The sequence below is a fragment of the Oenanthe melanoleuca genome, chromosome 7, assembly GCF_029582105.1.
Source record: "Oenanthe melanoleuca isolate GR-GAL-2019-014 chromosome 7, OMel1.0, whole genome shotgun sequence".
NCBI lineage: Eukaryota > Metazoa > Chordata > Aves > Passeriformes > Muscicapidae > Oenanthe > Oenanthe melanoleuca.
This window is the reverse complement of record NC_079341.1, coordinates 24,215,641-24,240,604: the sequence shown is the minus strand read 5'-3', so window position 1 is coordinate 24,240,604 and position 24,964 is coordinate 24,215,641. Positions and strand designations below refer to the sequence as shown.

General features: G+C 39.5%; 1 protein-coding gene across 1 annotated transcript in view; it reads left to right on the top strand.

Annotated features, from left to right (window-relative positions):
- Positions 1–24,964, top strand: part of CNTNAP5 (contactin associated protein family member 5) — a 263,702-nt gene that overhangs the window by 176,939 nt on the left and 61,799 nt on the right. Inside the window, exon 13 of the mRNA XM_056496452.1 lies at positions 9,220–9,420. Within this exon, the coding sequence (XP_056352427.1) occupies positions 9,220–9,420 (201 nt within the window). The remainder of the gene's footprint in view (positions 1–9,219; positions 9,421–24,964) is intronic.

Sequence of the window (24,964 nt, the reverse complement as noted above, 5' to 3'; positions counted from 1 at the left end):
AGCTAATGCCTTCTGGGAATTACAGTGCCTTTAATCTGTGAAGGATGGATTCAAAGAAGAAACCAGATCATCAGAAATGAGCAGCATCATTGCATTTAAAGAAAAGTATTTTTCTTAATGTTCACTTACATTTTTTTTAAGTTCTTTCTAATTCTAATTTAAGTTCTTTTTAATTTTTTTTAAGTTCTTTCTAACAGCATTTTTACTTGCTTAATTGAAGGGATTCAGATAGGAAACTTGTTTTTAGCCAGTTATTAACTGGGGCAGATAAACACAAGATTTCTTGCATATTGTTGTCTGGTCATAGGTATCCAGTGTCTGATGTGGATATGGAAATATCAACATTATAAGGTAGTTTAGTGTGTTTATGTTTGCAGTGGTTTCTCTGCAGCCTGTCAACTTTAGCTGAATAGAAATTCAGAATAAAGCAGAAAATTGTGATTGTGTATGTTGAGAGGGAATTGGACATTTATAGAAAGAGGGAGAGAGATAAGGGAAAGCAAATGTTACAGGGAGGAAAGAAAAAGCAAAAAAGTATTAAAAATATAAAGTCAATTTTCAGCATGGCAAGAAATTTAGCAGAAGTGTCATAGAATATCTGATAAATAGCTGTTGCTAGAGTGGGTAAATGTACTTATCCACTGTCTGAAGAAGTGGCTGAAAAAGCAAGGTGACAAAAACTGTAGATGACGTGCTACTATTTAATAGCATGTTATTGGTCAAGAAGGGAGGAGTGTATGAAGCACTTTGAAAGGATCTTACCTTGAGGGCTGTTTATTTCTACTAAAGGTAAAATAAGTTGTAGAAATAGGAGGTTGTCAGGAACACTAATGTGCCTAATCAAAGGCATAGAAAGATATCTGAGCAAAGAGAGGTTAAAAGTAAATAATCCAGGGCTATTTAGAATGGGAGGACTCAAAGTGCATGGGCCTCCCTGACAGAAGCAATTCTCATTTGCATTTTCTTACAATAGAAGAGAGACAGTTCAATGACAGTGAAAGACAAAAACCTCAAAACTAGATCTAAAAGGAAAAGACAGCACCTTATTACCATAATGTTTTCTTCACCTTATATACCCATTGTAAAAGAGCAAAGTCACTTTCACAGGGAAATTCATCAGTTGTAAGAAACACTGAGGAATCCACACCCAATATGCATTGGTGAGTGGGGAAGTGAACCAAATGTGTGTGCCCAAGCCATGACTGGATGTAGTTGGATGCATTAAGGACACCAGGAGGGTGTGAATGGGTCCATGCAGGGATTATTAAATTGGGTTGCATTGGGTGCCATGGGAGCACATCTGGCACGTTTGGCACATCATGCATATGGGAATGTAAACTAGCTATGCTTGCTTTTCCTGGGTCTCCAGTCATCCAAGGAGGTCTGTGGCCACACCTTTTGACATGAAGTACAGAAAGAATGTATTGTGTCATACTTTGGGGTAATGAACAGCCACTGGGGCTGTGAAAGATTTTTCTTGTAGGCTGGTTGTTTGATAACCAGCCCACTTGAATTAATCTTAATTAAAGATTCATAACAGTCAATGCAAAAGATGACTGATAGACTCTGAACCTCAAGTCTGGCAGTCTCTATCACTGTGGGGCTTATTTTTTCCATGCTGCTTAGAAATCTGTTGGTCTGTCTGGAGTACTGCTTCAATGCTAATAACCATGTTCTCCAGGACAAAGCCTGTAGACATGCAATCTGCATTCATGTGCTTTTTTTGCTGTCCTGATTGAAAAGTGGAATGGCCTTTTTCTCATCTCCTTCTGAGTAAATTTTACCCTTGAACTCTGAAAGATTTGCTTGCAGTACACTTGAGTTATTCTGTCACTGTACTTCTCTACTGATGCTGTTTTACAGTATTCAGACCCTGGGCTATCAAATCAATAATACTTAGAAATTGCCATAACTAGATCAATGGTTCAATTTCTTGTTGCCAGATATTTTTCCAGTCCTCAGATAGTCTGCCTTTCCTTTCTTCCCTTTTTTTATTTCCAGGGTTGCAGTTTGGGGAAGGATGCAACCTTATCTGAGGTCTTGCTGCTTGTCCAAGTTCTTTTTTTGAAACTACCATAATGAAGAAAACATTAATTAACAAAAATATGTACCTATTTGTTGCAGGTCATTTCTCATCTTAAAGTGCAAATACTACTAATTTCTCTGATGCAGGAAAAAGAAAGATTTATTTTCTCTGTCTCAAAAAAAACTGTACAGAAACTGTGTTGAAATCTCAGAAAAAGTAAGGGATTTTAATAAGATTGTGAAATAGATTGTCTAAATAATACTTGCACTTTTTTACAAATTTCGTCCTTTTTTCATTCAGCTAAAAATTATTAAGATTTTTAGTCTTCCATATATCCCATTGATGTTCCTAAAACAATCAGTTGTTTTATTTGATAGTATCCATCATTGCCTTCCCACATGTGAATCACAGCTCATCTGTTTATATAATTCCTTAATCTATTTTCCTAAGAAACCATCTCCTTTTACTTTGTATAGCAATTGCACAGATGCAGGAGCCACCATGTACTCAGCCCTTCTTGCATTTCTTGTGGACTTGGAAATTCTTATGTGAAAAGAAGGCTGCCTCTGGACAGGCTGAAGCAAGAACAGATAGGAGGAGGTCATGCCCTTAATTCTGCCTGTAATATCTGCAGCTGCAGGATTTTGGAACAACAATTTAAATGGTCAAACTCCCTCTACCCTGTAGTTTACTGTCTGTGGTTGTGATTGACTTTATCACAAGAGAAAACAACAAATGGAAATTCATTACAAATTGTTTACTACTGTTTAGACTAAAGGCAACCCTTAAAGATTTACAATTTTTCCCTCAAACACTACAGGTCTTTTGGCACACTGTAGTTTTGACAATTGATACATTTCTCCTTTTAATTTTTGTTAAATATTCCTCCAGAACCTTACAGAATGAAAAAATCTTTAATGTGAATATTATGTCAAAAGCATTGTGCTGTCAACAGCTGCCTTGCTGCTTTCAATGAAATTATTGTTTTTCAGATAAGCATCATGACAGAAGTCCTGAAGGCCACTTTCACTGTTACATTTGCAGGTGGCTCCTAAAGAAGTTCTAGTCCTGAAGAACATAACTAGATATTTTTCTCTAGCCATTACCTTTTAACAAAAGTTTACTGCAGCTTAATCCCTCTCCTGCCACATCTGCAGTGCTCAGAAGTCAGAATAAGCTGTGGCTCTGTCCTCTCTCCAGCTGTCTGGGTTGCAAGGGGTGGATCCATTTGTCCCAGACACGGGTGTCTCCTGCTGTTCTGCACCCCTGCAGGTTTGTGCCCACCCCCCTGGTATGGCAGCTGAAGAACAGCAGGTTTGCTGTGGGCTCTTCTTATCTGCCAGGTGGATGCATCTGTCTGAGCCACCACTAGACATGTGAAACAGCAGAAACATGATTTAAGTCTCTCAACGGTCACCCTGGAAGAAGGAGACTGAGGCAGAGAGGACTGCAGAGCTGTCAGAAGTGCAGTGAGTGGAGAAGTGTCCACTTTGCTCTAGGAAGTAGATCAGTGGCTGCTTCTTCAGTTTTTGGAGAGGAATGTTTCTCACTGTTGGTTGTAAGATACCTGTATTAAGGAACTACTGAAATGGAGGATCATCAGGAAGAAGGCTGGCATGACAGTGGTTTGTCAGCTCTGGGTTTCAGCACAACATGGGGGAGGAGGATGCAAGATGCCACAAAAGAGGTGTCTTATTGTCATCCATCAGAGACATCTGTCATGGTCATTCTGCTGAGGGTTGCCTTGAGTGCATTGCAGTGCTTCTGCACTGGATGGACATGGCTGAATCAGAGCTCAGGGGGAAGCTGATGAGCAGGAAACAAGCTGCAGAAGAATACAAGCTGTATTGCTAGGTCAGCCAGCAGGGAAAAAAAAAAAAAAATAGATACAAAAGTAGAAATGGGATGCTTTCAGAGAAGACTCAGAAAACACTTATTTGGAGTCAGTGAATTAAAGCTATCTGTGATAAGAAATTGGTCTTCTATTATCCTTTGAGGGGAGTGTATATTAGAGCAGCTGGGTTGATCTGCCACTGCAGCTTAGAACAGTACAGTGTTCAAGAAGGAAAGTCTTGTCTTTTTTTTCAGTTGTACTTTTAGTTACAGGTAAGCATTCAGGACAAAATTTGGCATTCAGTGTGGAGCACCATAAAATAAATGCATCGTATGAGCTCTGAGAGTTATTTTTTTTCTCTCATGTAGCATTTACCGTATGTTTGGCTTGTTGGCAATTTAATCAGTCTGAATAATCTTGTTTTGTGACAAACCTCCTAAATCACAAAGGAATGATGCAGTTTGTATGGGTGGAATGTGTTCTACAGGGATATTTCAAGTTGAAGAATAAAAATGAGAATTAGACAATACAGAATTCATTGAAAGCCAGTTTTCCAGCTGTTCTAATTTCCCACAATTTAATTTGTGTGCCGTCAAAAGCAACTTGGAGGTTTCCAGCAACATGATAGAACTATGGGCTAGGCTAAACAGAGAGTCTAAAATGTGCTTAATGCATTGCAGTCCCATGCTGTAAAAGCAACTCCTAGGGCCAAATGCAGACAGCATAATATCCTAGTGAATTGGACCATTAAATAAAACTGTGAAGTTATAAAGCTGTAGCATTACCCTGAAATTAAAGCATTGTCACCTTTGAATTATGGAAATAATTTAACAAGCATTTAGGAAATCTGCTTTTCAGGCTGCATTAAACTATTTCTCATTATACAATAGAAGATGTGGCTGCAGTCTCCTACTTGGTTTTGAATGACTTCCAGCTTGTGTTTAGTTTGAAATTTTACCAAGCTGAGAAAGTAATAAAAGAGTAGAATGGAGTAAGAGAAGATAAAAATAAACAGTAACCTATGCCTGGACAACAGCTTTTTAATTCTCATTGCAGATTCACAAGTGCAAGGAGAGCTCATTAAATGGAGTAAACAGGAAAAAAATGTGTAGTATGAACAGATGTAAAAAAATAATAACTTCTTAGTTTAAATACATGAGAAGAGAGCTTTATCTGTGTTGTTTAACAGTTTCCAGGTATGGAAATGACTAGAAGGAGGTAGTGACACTCAGCTTAGCTTGCATCTGTGATTACAGTGTCATTGCATAAAAACATAATGTAAACAAAACAGAGCAAAAATTAAATAAAAATCCTTGCATTATGAAACAGGAACAGGTATTTGAAGCCCCATTTTCAAGGTCTGTGGGCATTGCTGGTGTGGAGATGTGCCTCTAAAGGCAGATGCCAAACAAGGAGCTGAGGTGCAGATTGCTGCACTGTTTGCTGCAGTGATCTGTGGGCACATTCAGGGAGCAGCTGTGTCTTACCCAGGTCCTGAACCTGCCTGCAGTGCCACATCACACATCATTGTCAGGAGGCTTCAGAGGACCTGTCAGTCCTGTAGTGAGGGGAGAATGCCTTGACCTCATTCTGAGCCAGGCAGTGATATTTTGGGAGCAGCCCTAGCTAAACTTGTGCAAGTGAATTTGAGAAAATAGAATTATCTTTTTCTAATTGTTGCCAAGTTTGAGGTGGAGAAACGAGGGTTTGAATAAACCCCAAGGGTGATGATCTTATCAAAGGTGATCATCTCCAGAAGAAATGCTGGGATTATTTTTGAGTGGTTTTCTGATCTATAGAAGCAGATGCAATGGTCTTGCTATCGTCTTGGAATGGTTCAAGGATTTACTCCCCTGCAGCTCTTAGTAACTTCTCTCTCAGCCAGTGGACGTGCAGGTGTTGGCTCTTCTACTCTGTCCAAAGCAATCTAAAGTTTAAATAATTTTCAGAATCATTAGCTGCATTTAAACGAAAGGGTGTCTTTTAAAGAAGGGACTTGGTTTCTTGAGGTTTTTTTACTGTGATGTGAATGTAATCCTCTATTCTTGTAGCAGGTTGTGTTTGACTTTGTATTCATTACCTCACCCCTCTATACCCCACGTGCTGCTTTCTAAAATGGGAGTACGTTTTCCCTGGGAAGTGGGAAGAAGCGTGACTGAGATGGTGGAATAGATTTCTTTTCCTTTTCCTCCTCTCAGCTCTTTTGTGTCTGTGTAATGTTGAGCTGCCCTTCTGATCCGAGGTTTGCTTGCTGGTGGCTGTGACTTTCCTGTCACTAGATCAATGAGAGAAACACAGATCTTTTCTGAGAAGCTGAACTGATGGTCACCCTTACTTTAAAGGTGAAGCACAGAGGGAAACTTTGAAGTGACCACTAAAGCTTAGATCTGATCTGTAGAAGTGCTAAACCTAACAGACTAGGCATGTGTAGATTAGGAAAACTCTGAAATGTAACTTCAAAATTCTTCTCTTCTGCTATAACTTTTTGAACTCCATTCTGATGCACTTGCTAAATCATAATTACTTTGAATACAGAAAATAGCTTGATTTGTTTTTCCTTTCCCTTTGTAAACTAGAGGATGGAAAATAGGTCAGCTTATTTCTAAATGATCTTGTGCAGAAAAGCAGGTCTAGAATGTCAAAGTTCACATCTCAAGACAGCTGTGTGCAGCTGTAATGATAACAAGACTGCTAAAAATTAATAAACAATTATAGAGGAAGATAAGAGTAAGACCTGTCACTTTACCCATCCAACACACTTGTTAATGAATGCTGGCTGCTTACAGTATGTTTGCTGATACCTTGTCCAACCTCATTTCAAACATGTCAATTAATTATATTTCCAACATTTTTTTGGAGAAGGTGGTTTTGTGCTATGCTATTTTTAATCAGCTTTTCCTAGTAATCCTTCTTTGCTTCTAGATTGCTATTGATGCTTTTGACTTTTCAGGTACCCACATGGCACCTTTCTTGTTGCACAGCCTGGAAAGTACAGCAGTGTTAACCACTGTACAGCTAGAGCATTAGGCTGCTCTGCTTCCTGAGCCACTACTGTGAGCATTGATTTTATTGCATTTTCTTAAAATTATGTTCAGAATTCTCAGTGGGGAGGTGCTTTTGACAGCCCACCTGGAATTTCAGCAACCAGTTTATTCCATCATCTCCTAGTTTTATGTCTCACATTAATAGCAACTTGGTGTTTGTCTTTTTAGTAGATATTTCAGTTAAGGCAGAAGTTAAACTTCTATCAGCTTTTGTTAGAGGAAAGTTAACTCACCTTCTACTGCTTCTGAAAAATCCACTCTGTTCTTGTCAATATTGCCTTGAGAGAGCAAAAGAAAACAGAGGGACTGGCTGATAAGGATCACTATTTTAAGATGTACAAGATGTCTGTCACGAAGTCATTAAAGTATATTGTGTTGGATATGTGTGCAGGACTGTGCAGGGTATTGTGCTACAGTGTTCACTGTGATTACAGCCACTGGGACAAGAATTACAAGCAATAAATTTGTAGTATTTCTTATCATTTTAATCTGACTTTTGTGTGTCACACATTGCAGCAACGTTTCTTTGAGCTCCAACTCCACGGGTCCACAAGCAGCTCCCTGAAGTCTGTAAGAACCACAGAACTTCAGACCTATAGCAAACTTTCTGTCTACCATCACAGAAATATGAGAGGGTTGTGAGTGAATGTGTGGTTTGCTGTGTGTAAACTGTCCTTACAGTTAATGCAAGTTAATTTCTCTGTGACTTGCAGCCAGGTCTTGGAGCAGACCTCTCTAGGTAGTCTCCAGATGGTTGTTGTTGCTCGCCTGTCATTTAAATGCCACCATAATGCCAATCCATTAAATCATCTGAGTGTCTTTGCATAGATAGTCCATTTAGGATTTTTATACAACTATTAGCATTCTGTTGAAGTAATCTGGGGGATATTTGTAGCTCAATGAAAAATACTTTGACTGCAATGCATTGTAGTGTCCACAGAGCTATTGGGCTCATCATGCCAGTTTATTGGGGAGCAACTGGAATGTTCAGGCTCTGTAAGAACTCAGGCCAGGTAATGTGGTAAAACCATTCAGATCCTTAAATGCACAGTTTTTATAATCAGCTTAGAAAAGATACGGTTCATTGTTATCTCGGGTTTCCCTGATGAAGCATAAATAACAAAATAGAAATCTATTGCCTAGATCTCACTTTTTCCTCTGTAACTGTCTGCATTTTTCTGTGAGATCGAAATCTCTTTCTCATCAAATGATTGAAAATTGCTGCCTTAAATTTTTGCCCTGTCAGTATCTTGTGTCCTCCCTAGGCAAGCAGGGCGTTTGATAAGGAGGAAATTTGCTGGATGTGACTCTTACTAATAGTGTTGGGCATGTGAAGGGCTCAGTCCTGTGAATCCTCTTTGAAGAGTTTGTCTTTAGTTCTGTGTCAGCTCAGCAAATTCAGGTTGTCCTTCTGCCTTGCCCATTGCTATACAAGAACCAGGTAGGAAAAAGCCTCCCTGGAAGATGATTGCTCCCAAATGTGCTGTTCTTGTTCTCATTATGCCAACCCTAATGCTGATTGTGAGCTGGGTTGTAGGGTGCAGGTTTTGCTTGAGCCTAGATTCTGCTTTCTGTCACCTACACAATCCCTTACTCTGCCAGTAAATGAAATTAAGGAAATGAGAATAGGCTCCCCAGCATGGAAAAGCATCAATATTTAGAGTTAACTACAGATGCCAAGTCATATGGCATTCTATACTGTCATCCAAGTAGGGCATCACTCAACTTATATGCAGACAAATCTGAGAACTGAGTGAAATGAGTGATCTGACTTCCAGCTGGGTAGTAAGAAGATACTTTCAGTTTAACTTTCTGGCAAGAGATTGTGCTTTCTGCTCATGGTGAGTTTGTGCAAGCTCATCAGCTGCAGTTCACTGCTTCCATTTGTTGTTACAACAGCATGGGCTGTGCTCTCAGGCAAAAGGTGAGTGTTACCCCCATGAGCCATATTACTATGTGCTTTCTCTCAGGGACAAAGCCACTGGAAAGGTATCTAATTTTATACAGATATCTAGCAATAGAAGAAGCTGAAGGTCTTCTGTGCTTCCCAGGAAGCTTGAAGTTTCTCTCTTGCTCAGCAGGCAGTGCAGAGTTTGCTTAAGCTGATTCAGGGAGAAATATCTTTGTGGGCCACACTGACCTTTAATGAAGACAGACCTATTGGTGTTCATCACAAAATGCCCATTTTGGAGCCTGGGGTCCTGCTGATGCTCTGTTCCCTGCAGTAAAATGTTAGATTTCAGTTGTTTTTTGTTCCCTGCTTGTTGGAAGTGTTTTGCTGTTAACCTCCCGTTCAACCATTTTTCATTTAACAGAAGATAAGATCTGGACTGCAGTGCAGCACAACAGCACAGGGCTGACCAGAGTGCAAGGAGCTGCTCCAGAGAAGCCCTACACCATGTCCTTCAACTACAACAGCAGTGCAGAGCAGCTGGAGGCCGTGATAAACAGTGCTGAGTACTGTGAGCAGGAGGCATCCTACTACTGCAAAAAGTCACGGCTCCTCAACACCCCCAGTAAGTGCCACCATCCCAGATCTTGCCTTCTCAACTCCCCTGTACAGCAGGTACAGGCCATGCCACAGCTGAGGAGAAAAACAAAACAACAAACCAGTAAAAACCCCAAATTCATAGTAGCAATATGGAACAGAGTGCAAAAAATTTTTACTGTTTTGGATTCTACTGTGCAGTGCCTGTGCTCTGGTGCAAGAGGGTCTGAGCTCTGCAGGGGAGTTTTCACTCTCTTTCTTCATGCATGCCCTGACTCAGAAAACTTCTGCAATGCAAAGTGCTACCTAGAAACCACAAAAAGTGTATTTAGCTGATGGCAAATAGATGTGTTTATTCATTTACAGTTTTTACATATATCTTAAAGATAAAAATTATCCAGATTGCTCCAGACTCATAATGTTCTGTAGGGGAGGGAGTGTAACCTCTTCTGAGTCCCATGGCCCTAAATATGATGTGTAAAGTGCTTGGTAGTACATTTTCAGGGGAAAACTAACGTTCCCCTTACAATAGAAGGAATATGTTTTTTTCCCTTGGCTTAATGTATAGTAGGAAAAAAAAAAAAAAAAAAAAAAAAAAGCAGAGGGTTTCATCCTTTTTCTCTGCAGTACCATATTTCCAGTGGCTACTCAGGGTGTCTGGCCTCCAGTCAACTCTGTCTTGATGTCAGATTTTATGTTTGTTTACCTGGAGAGATGAATGACATTAAGGGCAGACTTCTGAATGTCTTCAAAGTCTCCTCTGTTACTTGTAACATCTGTATTGTCGTGGTGATTATTTGATTATTAGCAACTCTTAAATTTGCCTGTAGTTTAGAAGAAGGACCATGGAAAGCCTGAAGGGGAGCTTGCTTTGGGAGTTCCTTTTGTCTTGAAACCACATTGCCTAATGAGATGTGTCAAAACCCTCCTGGTTCCAGCAAAGTTACTATAACACTGAATGTTTCTGGATCAAGTAATCTGATGTCTTACAGTCAGTTTATTTTTAAAAGCTGTGAATTATGTATTTTGTTAACATCAGATTCACAGCCAAGAATTACTTGTATTGCTAATCTTTTTTTAAAGAATGAAATGTTAATATCAGCATCCAGGGTAGAGCACAAAGGGAAAACAAAATATGGGCATAACTGCTCATAAAGAAGTGGAATTGATGTCTTACAAGTACTTTCAGTGTTGCTGGCTTCTGTATCCCACACCACACTTGATATGGCAGAAAGATAAAGCCCCACAGAGGCTATTTCCAAAATGTTGTTTTAAGGATGAATGCCACAGTACTAGAGCAGGTCTGCATGTGTTTAATTTTGCACATTTCTGTGAGGCACAGGGAAAGGATGTGGGGATGGTGGCCAGCAGTCTGGCTGGTCTCTTGCCACTGTGGTCCTGACACTTGACCACACAAGAATTGCACAACTCATTTAGTCTTTACTGCAGTTCCAGTTGAGAAATAAATAAGTAAATAATAATTTTAAAAATTGCAATCTAGTGCTGTGCATATAGCAGACACTATAATTTTATCCCTCTTTTTTTCTTCATTTTCTATGCTATTTAATTACACTTTCAAATTTTCCTTTTTTCATCCTGAGCTTTCTCAGTAGTCTAAGGCTTTAAATTTGGCAAGATGTGAAGCATGCTCAAAAATAACATTTCGGTTCTTGAAATGACAAGACAAGGGTAATTTGTTCTTAACTGAGTATTAAGTATTTTTGTAGAAAAGCATTTTTTTCTGCAAACTCTATTAATTGATAGTAATTTTGTAGTGAAATGTTGTTGTATTACAGAGGAGCCTAGAGACCAAGTAGTGCTGAACACTACAGGTGTCTGGAGGAGTTAAAGAATTTCTACTCCTAAACTTCAAGATGAGTGACAAGTGTGAGTGACTTGCTGCAGAAGGGTCTGTGTTGTTTTTGCCAGCTTTGGGGCCAGAGTAACAGAACAACATCAAAACTCTTGGGTTCTGTTTCTTCATTTGACCTAGACTTCTGGATGCCTGAAGCACTGTGCTCCCTCTGTGTTGCCAGGGTATCTTAATGTGTAATTGCTGTTAATGAGCAACACTTCAGATCTGACTGCAGAATTCAATGTGCAATGGCCATGTATTAATGTACTGCATCTGTAGGCCAGCAGGAAATGTTGCCTGATCTCATCCAGCTTGCTGAATGTCTCCACTCATCATCACTCGGGGCTGAGCCCACTAGTGAATGCTGATGGAAGGGCATCTCCCAGAGGAATATCTAATCTTGACAAAGTTATAAAAGTTCCTCTTCCTTCAAGAAATCTAATCCATTGCTGAGCATACTCTCATTCTGGGCTTTGCTCTTTTTTTTTTCCCCACAAGGAGATGGAACACATGATTAGGATATTACAGCTGATAGCACCAACACACCAAATCCTTGTCTTCAGGATCTAAATACTATCATATTTCACAGAGAAGGAATAGAAGCATTTCTCTTTCTTTTTGACATAGTGCGAAGATGTATGTTGTTACACAGCAATTTTGGCTTTCACAGCTTTGACATGGGGCAAATGGGACAATCAAGGCATTTTAGGCTGCCTCAAAGATGAGCCCAGGGAGGCTCCTGGCTTGCAAAAAATCGTTCCAGTTTATATCAAGGAATTTCTCTTTCTTCTTTTGCTACTCCCTCCTGCCCTGAAGACACAGGCACATCCTCAGCGGGTGTGAGTGAGCGTAGTATCCCCATTGAGTTTCTTGGATTTACATCTGCAATGTGTCAGACATGCAATCTGGCAGTTGGCAGAGGAGTTTACTCATCTCCACCTCCTGCTGTCTGGAACAGCCTTATTGGTTCTCCCTGTCATACTATAGCTTAGCTGCAAGCGTGTCTTTGAAAGCAAAAATTAAATTGCCCTGAACTGTAGTTTGTACATCTCTGCCATCAGACAGATTTTCAGGAGGTTTGTGAAGGTGGCAAAGGAAACTTGTATGCCCAGAAATCACAAGTCTCCTGTGACTTTCCCAGGCCTACTGGAGAAACACTCACATAACAAGAGCAAATCTGACAGTTGGCATTAATTAGGGAAGTAATCCACACTCTTAGGGAAAGACTGCAGACTTACCCTTACAAGTAGAGGCCAAGTCAAGCAAGCAGGAGAGAAGCAGAGTGGGCAGGAAGGATGAGCTACCTCAAAATGTGCTCTCTGTATTTTAAGAATATGAAAAGAAATGTAGCCCCCCAGGGCTTTGATTTCCCTTCTTCATGGAGCATCTCAGGCAATACCTAAGGAAGGAGCATGTGTATAAGGGCAGGTACTTGTGTGCAGATGCATGTTTAAATAAACTGTTAGCATACAGAATGTTTGAAGGTATGAAAAAATTAACTGAACAAACCTCCAGCTCTTGACTGAATTTGCTCAGTTTTCTAGAAGCAGTGGGTGGAATCAAATGCTTGTCACTTGGGAAGCTTCCTCACATCCACCTTATCAAGGACTTAGCACAGTGACTGCTATATCAGTGGCAGCATAGCTTGCTTTACAATACTTGGCTGACAGTCTGTCAAGTTCATAACATATTTCTGTAGGCAGGGACTGAGAAAAGATCAGTCCAAGAGCAAAATCAAAGAAATAGGAATGTCTGTAGGTTGTGGGTTTTTTCTGACTTCTTCCTTATTTTTCTCTTTCCAGTAGAATTCTTACACCATGTCACCTTAAGCTTTGATTTCAAGCATTGATCCTAACTACATCCATCCTAAACTACACACCTCTTTCCTGAACTTTTGTTCTGTCAAATCCTACTATTACATGACTTGCACCCAGGTTTCCACCTCCTCTCCTCCCCTTTGGATCCCAGCTAGTCCCATATCTCAGTGCCAAGCTGCACCAGGTGCTGTCCCACAGTCTGTGACCCCTTATGCCAGGCAGCTGGTTGCCCTCACTGGAGAATCACTGCATTTGCATTTTGTAGCTCTTTATTGGAGGGAAAGATGTAGTGCTGCCTCACAGAAACATACAATTTCTTAGTTTAGACTTAATTTCATTGCTGAGACAGGCCAACATTTTTTTCTTTATCTGTGCCCTGTGTGTTGCTAGAGCTTTGTCTGTGCAGGCTCCCTCCTTAGCTCCAGATGAAGCCAGTGATATAAGAGCATAAGGTGCTAAGAAATGTCCTTCAGGCCCTGCTTTCAGTAGTGGCTGCTGAAGAGATGCAGCTTAAGGTGAGTACACAAGTTGAAGTCTTTAACATGACCCTCAGTGTCCCCATCACCCACAGTTGCTCAAATAAGGGTGTTAGTGCTTCTGCTAGTGCCAACCCCTTTTAGTGTCCACTATGGATCTGTTGTTCATAAACTTGTCTAATCACTTTTTGAGCTTTGTTAGACTGCCTGCCCTGCAGCCTCCTAGGAAAGCAAGTTCCAGGAGTTCCCCACTGCTGTTTTACAGAACTACATTTTAAAATGTGTTTTTAACTACTGTTTTGCTCAGTGCACTAAGTTCTTGTATTACAGGATGCAGTGAAACACAGGTTTTGTGCTCATCCAGAGCTTTTTTAGTTACTCACCTAGGACTTTCACTAACTCTAGTATTTTTTCACCTGAAGTGCCCACAGTTTTTTGAGATATGGTTTGCACCAAGGTTTCACCACTTTAGAGTAAATCTTTTTGAAGAAAGGAGTCTGAAGCCTGGGTTCTGATGGAGTACTTTGTATAGATGTATCAGTAGGTGATCTAAAGTGACCCATTGCAAGCAGTAATTTACCAATGGGGTTTTGCTCACTGGTATTTTATGCTTTAGGAATATAATTTCCAGTTTATCATTTCAGTACTTTCAATTGTTAATGTACTACCAGGGGACTATTTGTTCTTGTACAAAATAACTTTAAATTGTTATTGCATTACCAGGAGACTATTTTTCATTGCACAAAATAACATAGAACAGGGCAGTCTGCCCTCAAAAAAGGGCTTGTGTTGAAGGGGTGGTGGATAGGTGGCAGGTGTGGATTGTGTGCTGTGATTATTCTTGGCTAATTAGGATCCCTTTTTTGAGAATGATTGACTTGCCATCTGTGTTTCCATCACCATGCCTTGTCTCTCCCCCCAAAGTGGCAGTGACAGCTTCTCACAAGCACAACTTTAGACAGTTTGTGCTGTATTTGAGACTTTGGACCAGAGCTCACCACAGTAATGCAATACACCCCCTTTTTTTTTTTTTTTTTTTTTTTTTTTTTTGTAGGGAGAGATTTAAAAGCCATTTTAAAAGATGCTATGTTGAGTTTTCTGTGCAGTTGATTAAAATGCAGGTGGTCTGTGCAGAATACAAAAACTGTGGCATGGCAGAGGTAACTTGGCATGGAGCCTGCACACATCTGTGAGCAGTGGAAATATCATTATCCCAGCTTCTGACCCTTTACTCCCCTTGCCCTATACTGTCCTCCTTGGCTGGCAGGGAGGTACAGCTACAGCTGTGCTACAGCTGCCAAGCAAGGAATGGCAGCTACTTGCTGCCATTATTTCTCATCCAGTCTTGTGTTTCTCTGAGATCAAAATGCAGCCAAGAGTTTAAATGATGGAAGAAACGTGGGGATAAATCCTTGCTCAGCCATGCACTGGATGGCCTCTAACACAGTGGAAGGAAAACATGTTCCCTCTTTGAAACTCCCTGCAGGAGAGGCAGGCTTAGAATGCTACCTGACATCACTCTGCACTGACACCAGCAGGGCAGGAGTCTCCTGGGATGGCTCCAGTGAACACTGGAGCACCATTATCTGTGCTTGCTTTAGACACAATGTCAGGTGAACTTAAAAAAACACTTCTTAAAGTAAGGACTGATGGAGTAGTGAGGAGAGAGCTTCTATGGTTAGCTCCTGTTTGCATCTGTGGAATACATCGCTCATACTTCTGCTGTCACTGGATATTTCTGTTGCTTTTCTGTTGTGTATTTGCTTTGGGTTTTCCCCTTCCTTGAATGAATTTACTTTTGTAAGTCTAAGGAGCAATTTTGGAATTATATTTTTATTTTATTTTATTTTATTTTATTTTATTTTATTTTATTTTATTTTATTGTATTTTATTGTATTTTATTGTATTTTATATCAAATTTAATTTCATTTGAGACCTTTTACAGTTTACATAAAAAACATATTTGTACTCCAAACTAAATAGATCTATTGTGTTTTACTGATGTGGAAATTATCTTTTCTAGTATACAGGAAGCTTGACCAGATGTGTTAATGAAGGTGCATAGTACAGGTACATGAAATGTAAATCTGGACAACAGATTTTGAGCCTGGATTCTGGAATTCATTGCGTACACTATTATTGGTGGCTCTATGAGGAAATCAGTGCTGTGACCTGATGCTGCAAGATGTTTACTTGACCTCTACAATCTGTTTGTTTGGGACTTTTGATCCCAAAGAACTTCTGGTTTGGAGTAAAGTCAGTGATATCTTTTGTTCAACCTGTGGAACCTGAGGGATCATGTAAGTTCTCATAGCTCAGTAATGCCAAAACGTTGAGTTCAGGGAATTCTGCAATCCAAGTAAGAGTCTGGAAATGGATAGTTTTATGAGGCACACATGTGCCAGAACCAAACACTTCTTAATGGTACCTCTGACTTGAGAGACCCAGTTGTATAAACTACTCATACATACAGTTTGAAGAAGGGAAGAATGACAGAATTCTTTCAAGCTACTCCGACATTGCCTTAATCATGAGCAGTAATAGTCCCTTTTATAATTTGCAGGACTCAGCATATTGTTAACAATAAATAAATAATGGTGATTAGACCAAACAGCTAATCCATGGTTTGTTATATTAGTGGGTCATTAGCTATGACAGCAACCTGTCCTCCATTCCAGGAGGAAAGCAGGACTGCTGCCTGAGCAGAAAAGTGTGCCTTCTCCCTCATTAGAGCCACAGCAGGGAGTGTGTTCTCATCACAGTTCCATTTGTCTGCTTCTTTCAGCTGTCCTACTTTAAACATCTTGGGCACTATTAGACTCAGATTGCCTTACTGGCATTAAACTAATTTGTCTGTCAAATTTGGGCCAGTGCAGAGAATGATGTTTTCTGATTTTGCAGAGCAGATGTAAATCATAGCAGTGGAAGAGTTCTCATCTAACCTCTTCTACCAAGATGTCACGAGTGGCAATAGTAAATGGCAGTAGTAATTTTCGTTGGAATTTACATCATTTTGTGGGATAAAAAAGCATCTGTGGCTGTAATACCCCCTTTTTATGTATTTTTGGGTTCATTTGACTCCTGTTTTAGACCTGGGGAAGAAATGCATAGCAAGGCACTTGCAGAAAATCAGATGGGATGGAACCCCTATGCTTATATTTTGTTTGAACTGTTTTGACCTGTCCAGAACAGAGGTGTTAGGAGGCTATACACGAAAAGATCAATAGCATAACTTAATCATGTAAGTAATTAGGAGAAAAGAAAATGCAACTCTGTGGTAAAAAAAGACTCTGAATAATTAGATTAATTCTCAGATTCATTGCTTATAAATCTGAAGTCCAGTAATTTACCCCCATTGCAGTTTGAAGGTAGCCTGTGGAAAATTTATTTTCAAGTTTGAAAGTGTGAACACAGAGACAGGAGAAAAGAGTCTATGAGGATCAGCTGAAGGTGGCATTTTGGCATTACTTAGTGTTCAAACAACAAATTAACAAAAATCTTCCCTAAGCAAAACGCTAAACTAAATACTCTTACATGAGCTACCTGGTATTAAGGGGGGCATAAAAGTAGCTCTTCTAAGTGTATCTTACTTCCTTTTGTAAAAACAGCACCCCAATATGTAGAGGATAAGCAAGCATACTTTGAGAAAATATCTCCAGACACTGGGGGAAAAAAAGTTGTGTACTTCTTCCACTCACAAGAAGCATCTAAAAGCAATTTAGAATTGTTTACATCTGGACTGATCTGGAGAGTAGCAGATCTGACTGAGAATTGACAAGTAGCTAGAAAGATGTGGTGACCTGAAAGAAAATAACCTTTTAAAAACCTTCTTTAGAGAAGCTTTTTTGTTATCTTCTTGGCCCAAAAGATTGAGAACAAAAATGAAAAAGCTTTTGAGCCTGAATTTCTTCCAAGTCCTTTTGACAAAAGAAGGACTCAGACTGGTTTAGCCAAGGCGTGTATTCCCACTTGAGCTGTCCAGGACTCAAAACAACATCAAGAGCCTTCTTCCTTTACTCTCAAGAGCAGAAATCAGAAGCTCCATTAGAAAAGTTTGTGGGTTTTTTTTTTTTTTTTTTGTTGTTGTTGGTTTTTTTTTTTGGTTTGGGTTTTGTGGGTTTTGTTTGTTTCATTGTTTGTTTGGGTTTTTTTTTTCAGCATTAGCATTTAGAAAGGTTAACCAATTAATCTATGCAGTTCTCCTCTAAAGGTAGCTTTCTTCTTTAGCAAAGAAGAAAATTGAGGCATCAGGCTGCAACTGACACCAAATTTGCCTGAAACTGCAATGGGCCATTAGATTGATTTAAATATACCCTGCTAAAACAGATGACCAAGTCCTTGTAGCCACAAAAAAGAGCCACACAAGTGTTTCCTCTCAGCTGAACACCTCAGATGTCTTTCACTCCCAGTGTGAGCTTTCTGTAGGTACCTCTTGTGCCTTGCCCTTGTGCTACTAGTGGAAGAATGAACATTGCTTTTGTGTCACCACAGTTACAGTGATTTAGCAGGAAGATGTGATCCCATGAATTTTTATGGACCTACCAAACTGCAAAGAAGGTAATGATATATTCAGATGAGGTAGAATGGGATTTTTGGTGTATTCAGCCAGATAAGGGGGGAAAGTTTGGATTGTGCACTGTAACTGGTGGAGTAATAAATGTTGCTATTTCCCTTTTGGTTTATAGTTTAATGTTGAGTTTCTGTATGGAATTTTTTTGGAATGAAAATGCATTGCAACCATCACTTAGGCTGAGTCCTAGGGGGATCTCTCCTAGCAGTAGTGCCTATTTTCTGTTCAGGCAGTACATGGAACCCAGTACACACTTATGTTCTGGATTCAGACAAAGAGATTGTGTTGCATTTTGTTTACTACCTCTGTGAGACATTCTAGGGCTACTAGTCAATCTGCAGAACATTGGAAGTACCTGTTTAATAGAAGCAGAATTTTACTGAGTGAATCATTACATCCTGTTAGTGCTGAAGTAATCACCTTAGATACAAGTGATGCCTCCAGAGGGAGGTATGTTCTTTCCAAAATACCACCCTGGACAGTTCATTTTACTTCCATACAAAGCTCCAGAATCTGTTTGACCATATTGTACTACAGGTTGTCACGTTTTCAGAGGATGAAATTTATGTTCCATGAAATATGCTATTGCCAAAATTAATAGGTAAATGAACAAAGTGAAACAGACCATTAGAACAATTGTAATATCACAGTTGCTGGGTTGTGGCACAAAAGCAGAAATTAATGGGTAAACATAACCATATTATGGGGACAGGAGCCATCAATGTGCACAACTGTGGTTACACAGTGAAAGGCACTCGACCGATGTGAAATATGATCTAGCAGTCAGGCCAATTGCAGGTAATCTTGCTTGGAACAACACTTCCCTTGGCTGGTTTGTTTTAGTTGATGGATAATTATAAATATCACCTATTTCACTCCTGTTTTACTAGAATTTCAGTTTCACTTCGATAATTTTCATTGCTCTTTTTTATGTAATTCTGGACAATGATACTGAGATTTTCGTCTTTGCAGAAATTTTCTGAGGCATTAACAGATTGTTCCTGAATATTCATGCAAACAGGAATTCAGCCAATGACCTTCAGAGTAAATGTTCACTCTAACACCTTGAAGTCTTTGACACCCTTGCCTTTATTTCTGCTCTAAAGCAATGCTTTGTAATTTGAACACTCAAACAATATGTAATCAGGATAAACAATTCATAGACTGAACTGTGTTTATATAACATGATTAAAAAGCTTTGAATAGCTAACATAATCATAACATTCTATTAATGGACAGCTTGAGAAAAGCTATAGTAACAAATGATTCAACTGAAAAAATTACAAAGCTCAAAGATATGCAGGATCAGATCCATTGGATTTGGCATATTTATACTGATTTAGGCAAGTAAGATGGTGGATTAACTCCTTAGTTTTTACATCTTTCATTAAATTCGGCTTTAGTTAAAACAAACTAAAAAACCACAGAAACATTTTAAAAATTCAGATATTTAGAGGAGCTAACAATTTCATCCATAGCTTGTTAATGCAGTATTTACAAGCAGCAGCTAAACACTTCAGCACTGATAGATTGAAAAAGCCAGCACTCTTCCTACAGAGGGCTGGCCCTGCAGTGCTGAAGTACAGAGGGGTGGAGAGGAATCTTTAAGCCTGGTTGCTGGAGTGGTGCAGTATAAATTAGAATATCATCTCTGTCCCTTTGCTGGAGCAGGGAGTGGGACTGATGCAGGAGCTCCTCCAGATCACTGTGTCACTCAGGGTTTACTCATGCAGGAGGACTTTGTCAGTGACTGACAAATACATTCAGAGCTGCTTTATTCTACTAAAGTGGTTCAAAGTAGTTGAAGAACAGTAGAGAGCTGGGTGCTCAACTGTTTTTCTTTCTCCCTCCGAGATTTCAATCCATGCATATGCAAAAAATAATCAGTTACTTTGGTCTTCACTGAGCAAGGTCCTTCAAGAGAATATGTGGCAGGGAATTGGGTCCTAATAATAATCTGTTACAGAGAAGGCTGCAATGGTTCAGAGCCATCCTGAGCCACAGCCAGCATTGCTAACTGCTCCCTCACATGGAAGACCAACCAGGGGTTTCTCTACACAGCAAAATAAAACTGTGCAAGTGTTATATATGTGTCATACCTGTGATTTAGTATATATTTCATCCACACATAAGTGTTCCCACTGAACAGTATGTGAGTTTTCGTAACTTCTGCCACCTGGTGAATTAGTTGTACTTGTGTTTTGACCTTACACTAGTTCTTACTGAATAGATACCCTTTGCTGCTTTCACCCATGAAAACACAAAGCCAGCTGAGGTTTAAATGCACAACTAAATCTTGAAATTAGAGTCCTCAAAGTCCTGCTTCCATTTATCAAGAGAAATGCTGTCTTACTGTTACACCATGCTACTTAAATGTGAGATATTGCTATGATGAGTGTAACCTATGACAAAAAAAAAGTGAAAACTTGAATACGCTAAATGCAGAATTAGGTGACTAGTTGAGTGATAATATATTGCCTAACCTAATGAAAAGACATTACCTTTGAATAATGGACCACATCATAGATTAAATTATCCCAAGGCAAGGTAGTAGGTGCTTCATGCAGACAAGGTCAATTACGTTATCCGGAAGAGCCTGTTTGAAGTGTATTATGAATAATTCACAGACATAGAAATTAGCTTTGAAAAAGTGTCCCAGCTATAATGTGGTGAAAGCATTCAATTTCTTTTTTAATGTATTTAAGATAACACCCAAAGGACAATTATGGCTGCTTAACTGTGAGACTACTTAAATGACAAGGAATGACAATTGTGTGGTCAAATTCACATTAATGCATTATGCAAAGGGAAGCATCTTCACCATGGAGTGATCCTGTCAGGACACAAGTAAGAGATTTCAAACCTCATATTGTGTTTTTAATTGCTGAATGAAATTTGATCAAAGGCTGATTAATTTATTAATTAAGATGCAGATGCAGTTGTTGCTGTACTAGCTTTGTTTACTCTTGTTGTTCAAGCCTTTTAGTTCTTTGACTTTCTGATCTTGGAAACGAAGGCTGAGAGTGATTAAATCACTTGTGTGATTTTAGAGAGTCTGACAAATGCAAGGGTAGAACCAGAACATCTAATTTTCCATCATTAATCAGAAGACTTCTGCTATAAGCACTAAATTGTCTGTTTCCAAGTCGGTATTGTTCCAATGTAGAACTATTTAGCATTAGAGTTAAAATGATGGCAGTAGCCATGGTAGCAGAATGCATACTCACTTGACATATGGTGACCTTAGGTGTGAATTAGAAATGCAATAAACCTCTAAGTCTAGGGAATAACATGCCCTCTCAGCATATTTTGATTCCACAGGCAAAACAATAACCTTAGCTTTCTCTCTTTGACTTTGCAATAAGTGGTAACGGCCAGGGGAAATCCCTCAGGGGCTGCAGTTTTCTAAGATGCCTGGCAAGAAGATGGCTAATTCATCAGGTACCTCAGTTTAAGTGTTGAAATGTAATAGTGACATTTCATGGCCTCTGAGTTTACCAGCTTTATTTGCTTGAAAGGGAGAGTTCAGCAGAATTTTAGAGGGTGCTGTGGAATCGTGTATCTAATGAGGCGTACAGCCTTCCCAGTCCTGTTTCCATTCACCTCAATGTCAAGAATCCCATTTAGCTCAGCAGGAGCAGGTCTGGGACCCTGGAACTTTCAAAGAATGGTTTGAATAAAGAGGGATAAAAATTTGACACAGAGTCCAATTATAAAACAAGCTGTTAAAATATGTGATGAAGTAGGAAACCACCACAGAGAGATAGGAATGGAAACTTCCATTAAAGCAAACACACTAAAAAATGTGGGTTTTTGCATGTAGTTGGGTTTTTTTGTATTCTCCATCATCCATCTTTTCTCCAAGGATCAATTCTCAGAAAAAGCTCAAGAATTTCCTTTCCTCCCATTTCACACAGTCGTTGGCTTCCACCCCCATGTTTTCTGTGAGGACTTGATAAAGACTAATCTGAATCTAAGAGACTTGCAAGCTGATGTTCTTATTTGCATGCAGGAATGTCAACAGATGTTTAGATAGCAGTGTTAAGTAGGACAGCTGTTTGGGAGTCATTTATACACTCCATTTAAAAGCAAAGCTTTATGGTTAAAATTTTTACTCACAATGTGGAAAAGAAACCTAAATTCAGAAAAATTTATTTCTTCCTGTGCTAGGGGTCGCTTCCTTTATACTCCTCAGTTTTCTGCATCTCTGAATTTACAGCATCATATAGATATGTCTTAGCTAAACCTCTGGGTAAATGCACCTTGCCTTGGCCAGTTGCCTGTGAGTGGAAGAAAACACACAGCACAACATCAACATTGCTAAATGCTGTTTGACAGAGGGAAGAAAAATAGCACTGAGATTAGGGGAGGGAAGTCATCCCTTTGCAGGAGACGGCTTATTGCTGATTGTTTCTGCAGTCTGTTTGTAATGAAGCATGCATCAGGGTAATATTTGCATTTGTTCTGTTCTTCAGATGGGAGAAAATCCTTAAAGTGTGTTACAGCCATAAATGTGTAACTTGTATTCATTAATTTCCTGACATAAATCTGCATAGAAAAACTTCCATTTTGGAGGTGTACATATGCATGAAGCATATCTGTAGAGAGAAGAGGTTGGAGGGAGGGGCTCTCATATATTTTTAAAAGAAGTTTGCCCCTTGGAGATTTATATTTTACATATGAGGCTTGCATCTGATCTTGTTTATTGCTTCATTTCCCCTGATGCCTGTCCCCCTAGGGCTCCATATTTGAAAAGAAAGCAGGCAAATGATGTAGGCAGTTAAATGGAAATGACTGATCCCTTCTTGCATATAGTCTTTGGAGAACTGTGATGTATTCATGTATACCTGGTCAAAATCCTGCATCAGTCTAAGAGAAAAATTCACCTGCCTCATTTGTGTTGTTTCCACCCAAAACCTGATAGAGATGCCTACATCTCTTCAAGCCAGTAGTTGACAGGAGTTGTAGTAAATCATACTTGGCTAGAGGAAGGTTCACTCAATTCAGGAGCCTTACTGCTGGAAGGAAAGATGGTGATGGATGTGGCTATCTTAGAGACTTTGATTCATGGAATTGATGCAGCCCAGAGAAGGGTTTGTCTCATCAGCTGGTGTGAAAGGCCTGTGGTAGAAAGTAATTTTGGATGTAGAGTTCTTGGTTCTCACTTTGTGACACTTGTGGATAGAATGGCTCCAGTGCTGGTTCTTTCTCTCACCATTAAAGACAGAAGACACATAGGCCTGTTCAGCTGTGGGAAAGAGAGAAAGGGCCAGGGCTTCTCAAGGTTGCATGGTTGTCATTCTGCAGCCTCTGCCCATTCCAGTATTCAGTGCTAAAGTACAGCTCAGTTCTTTCTTCTGCTCCAGGAGCAGAAAACTGTCTTCAGCTGCATAATAATCTCTGTTAGTTACAGTAGAGCTACAGAGCAGAGCTGAACAGTTCATATTCTGTCCTCTACAGTCTGTGCAGGAATGTAAATGCACACCCATGTTTGTTATAGCTGTGTAGAGAGATACACAGGAGCCTGAGACCAATTAAGCAGCGAGATCTATTAGAAGATCTATTTGAAAGACATAAACCTGTTGCTAACAGGGTGAAGAAAAAAATGCTGCAAATTGATTAAGCAGTCCCACAGAGAAGACAGATTGTTGTCATCCTGACCTTTAAGGCTGGTCAGGATATATCAATAGAAGCATCTTCTGAGTACAGTGTTTTATGATTTTCTTTTCATTTACATTCTCTTGTTTTTCTCTTTACGTGCTGGCTTGGAGCCAGTTCATTTCATGGTCTTGCCTATACATATGTTCTGCTACAGCTGCATTTTTCCAAAGTGCCCAATTTCACAGCACTCCAGCCTTCCTTAGGATGACAAATGGTGCCCCTGCTGCTCTGACCAACAGAACTGTAATTGCAGCCTGAGACAGGGACAGCTGAACTAACGCCATGCTGCAGTTTGGGTATATCCTTAAGTTGGAATCTGACTGCATGTGTTTATCGTAGCTGAGTTCCCAATTCCACCACTTAAGGCATTAACTGCTGACATTAATTGTAACATTGAGGAAAGCAGAACTGCTCTGCAGTTGAAAGCACTGTCAAATCAGCAGTTATTTATTTACCATTGCTCTGTAATGTGTTGTAACACATCAGACTATAAAGAAGTTTAATGAGTTGCAGTAATGCCTCTCAGAGATACTGGAATGCAGTTCAACAAGTTATTGGGAGGTTTTTTGTTCACTTTTTGTGGTTGGTTGGTTGGTTAGTTGGTTTTTTGTTGGTGGTTTTTTTATACTGCTTAAAAACAGACTTTCAGCACTGCTGTGTTGGACTTTTTGATTATAGGAAGCACAACTCAGAGTTGTCTTTTGCCAACTAACACACTTTGAGAGCAAAAAATAAGCAATTCAGTTCAGCTGGCCCCATGAGATTTCAATTCAGTAGGGATGTGACAAAAGGGTCAGAAGAGAGGTTCAGAATGGGGTTTATATGCTGTCCAAGCTGCCTTGCTGTCTCATTATTGGTGTTAGGCTCAGAAATGTGCTTGTATTATTCTCTTCTGAGTGTTGGTGTCATTTTGTTGTTGTTTAGAATGCCTGTCTTGTAGGCATTGGATATATTGGACATAGGCAATGGATATATTGCATGCTCTTCCCAGGGGCTTTACAGCTTTTTTTTTTCCATCAAAAACAAACATAACCAAACAAAAACCAAACAAAAATCTGAAACCAAAGCAAAAGAAACAAAACTTCCAAACTTAGGGCTTTTTTATCTACAACTGCATGGGGAGAGATACTGGACTTCCCTCTTACCCAAGATGCTCATTTACCCAAGTAATATTACAGGACACTTGAGATGAA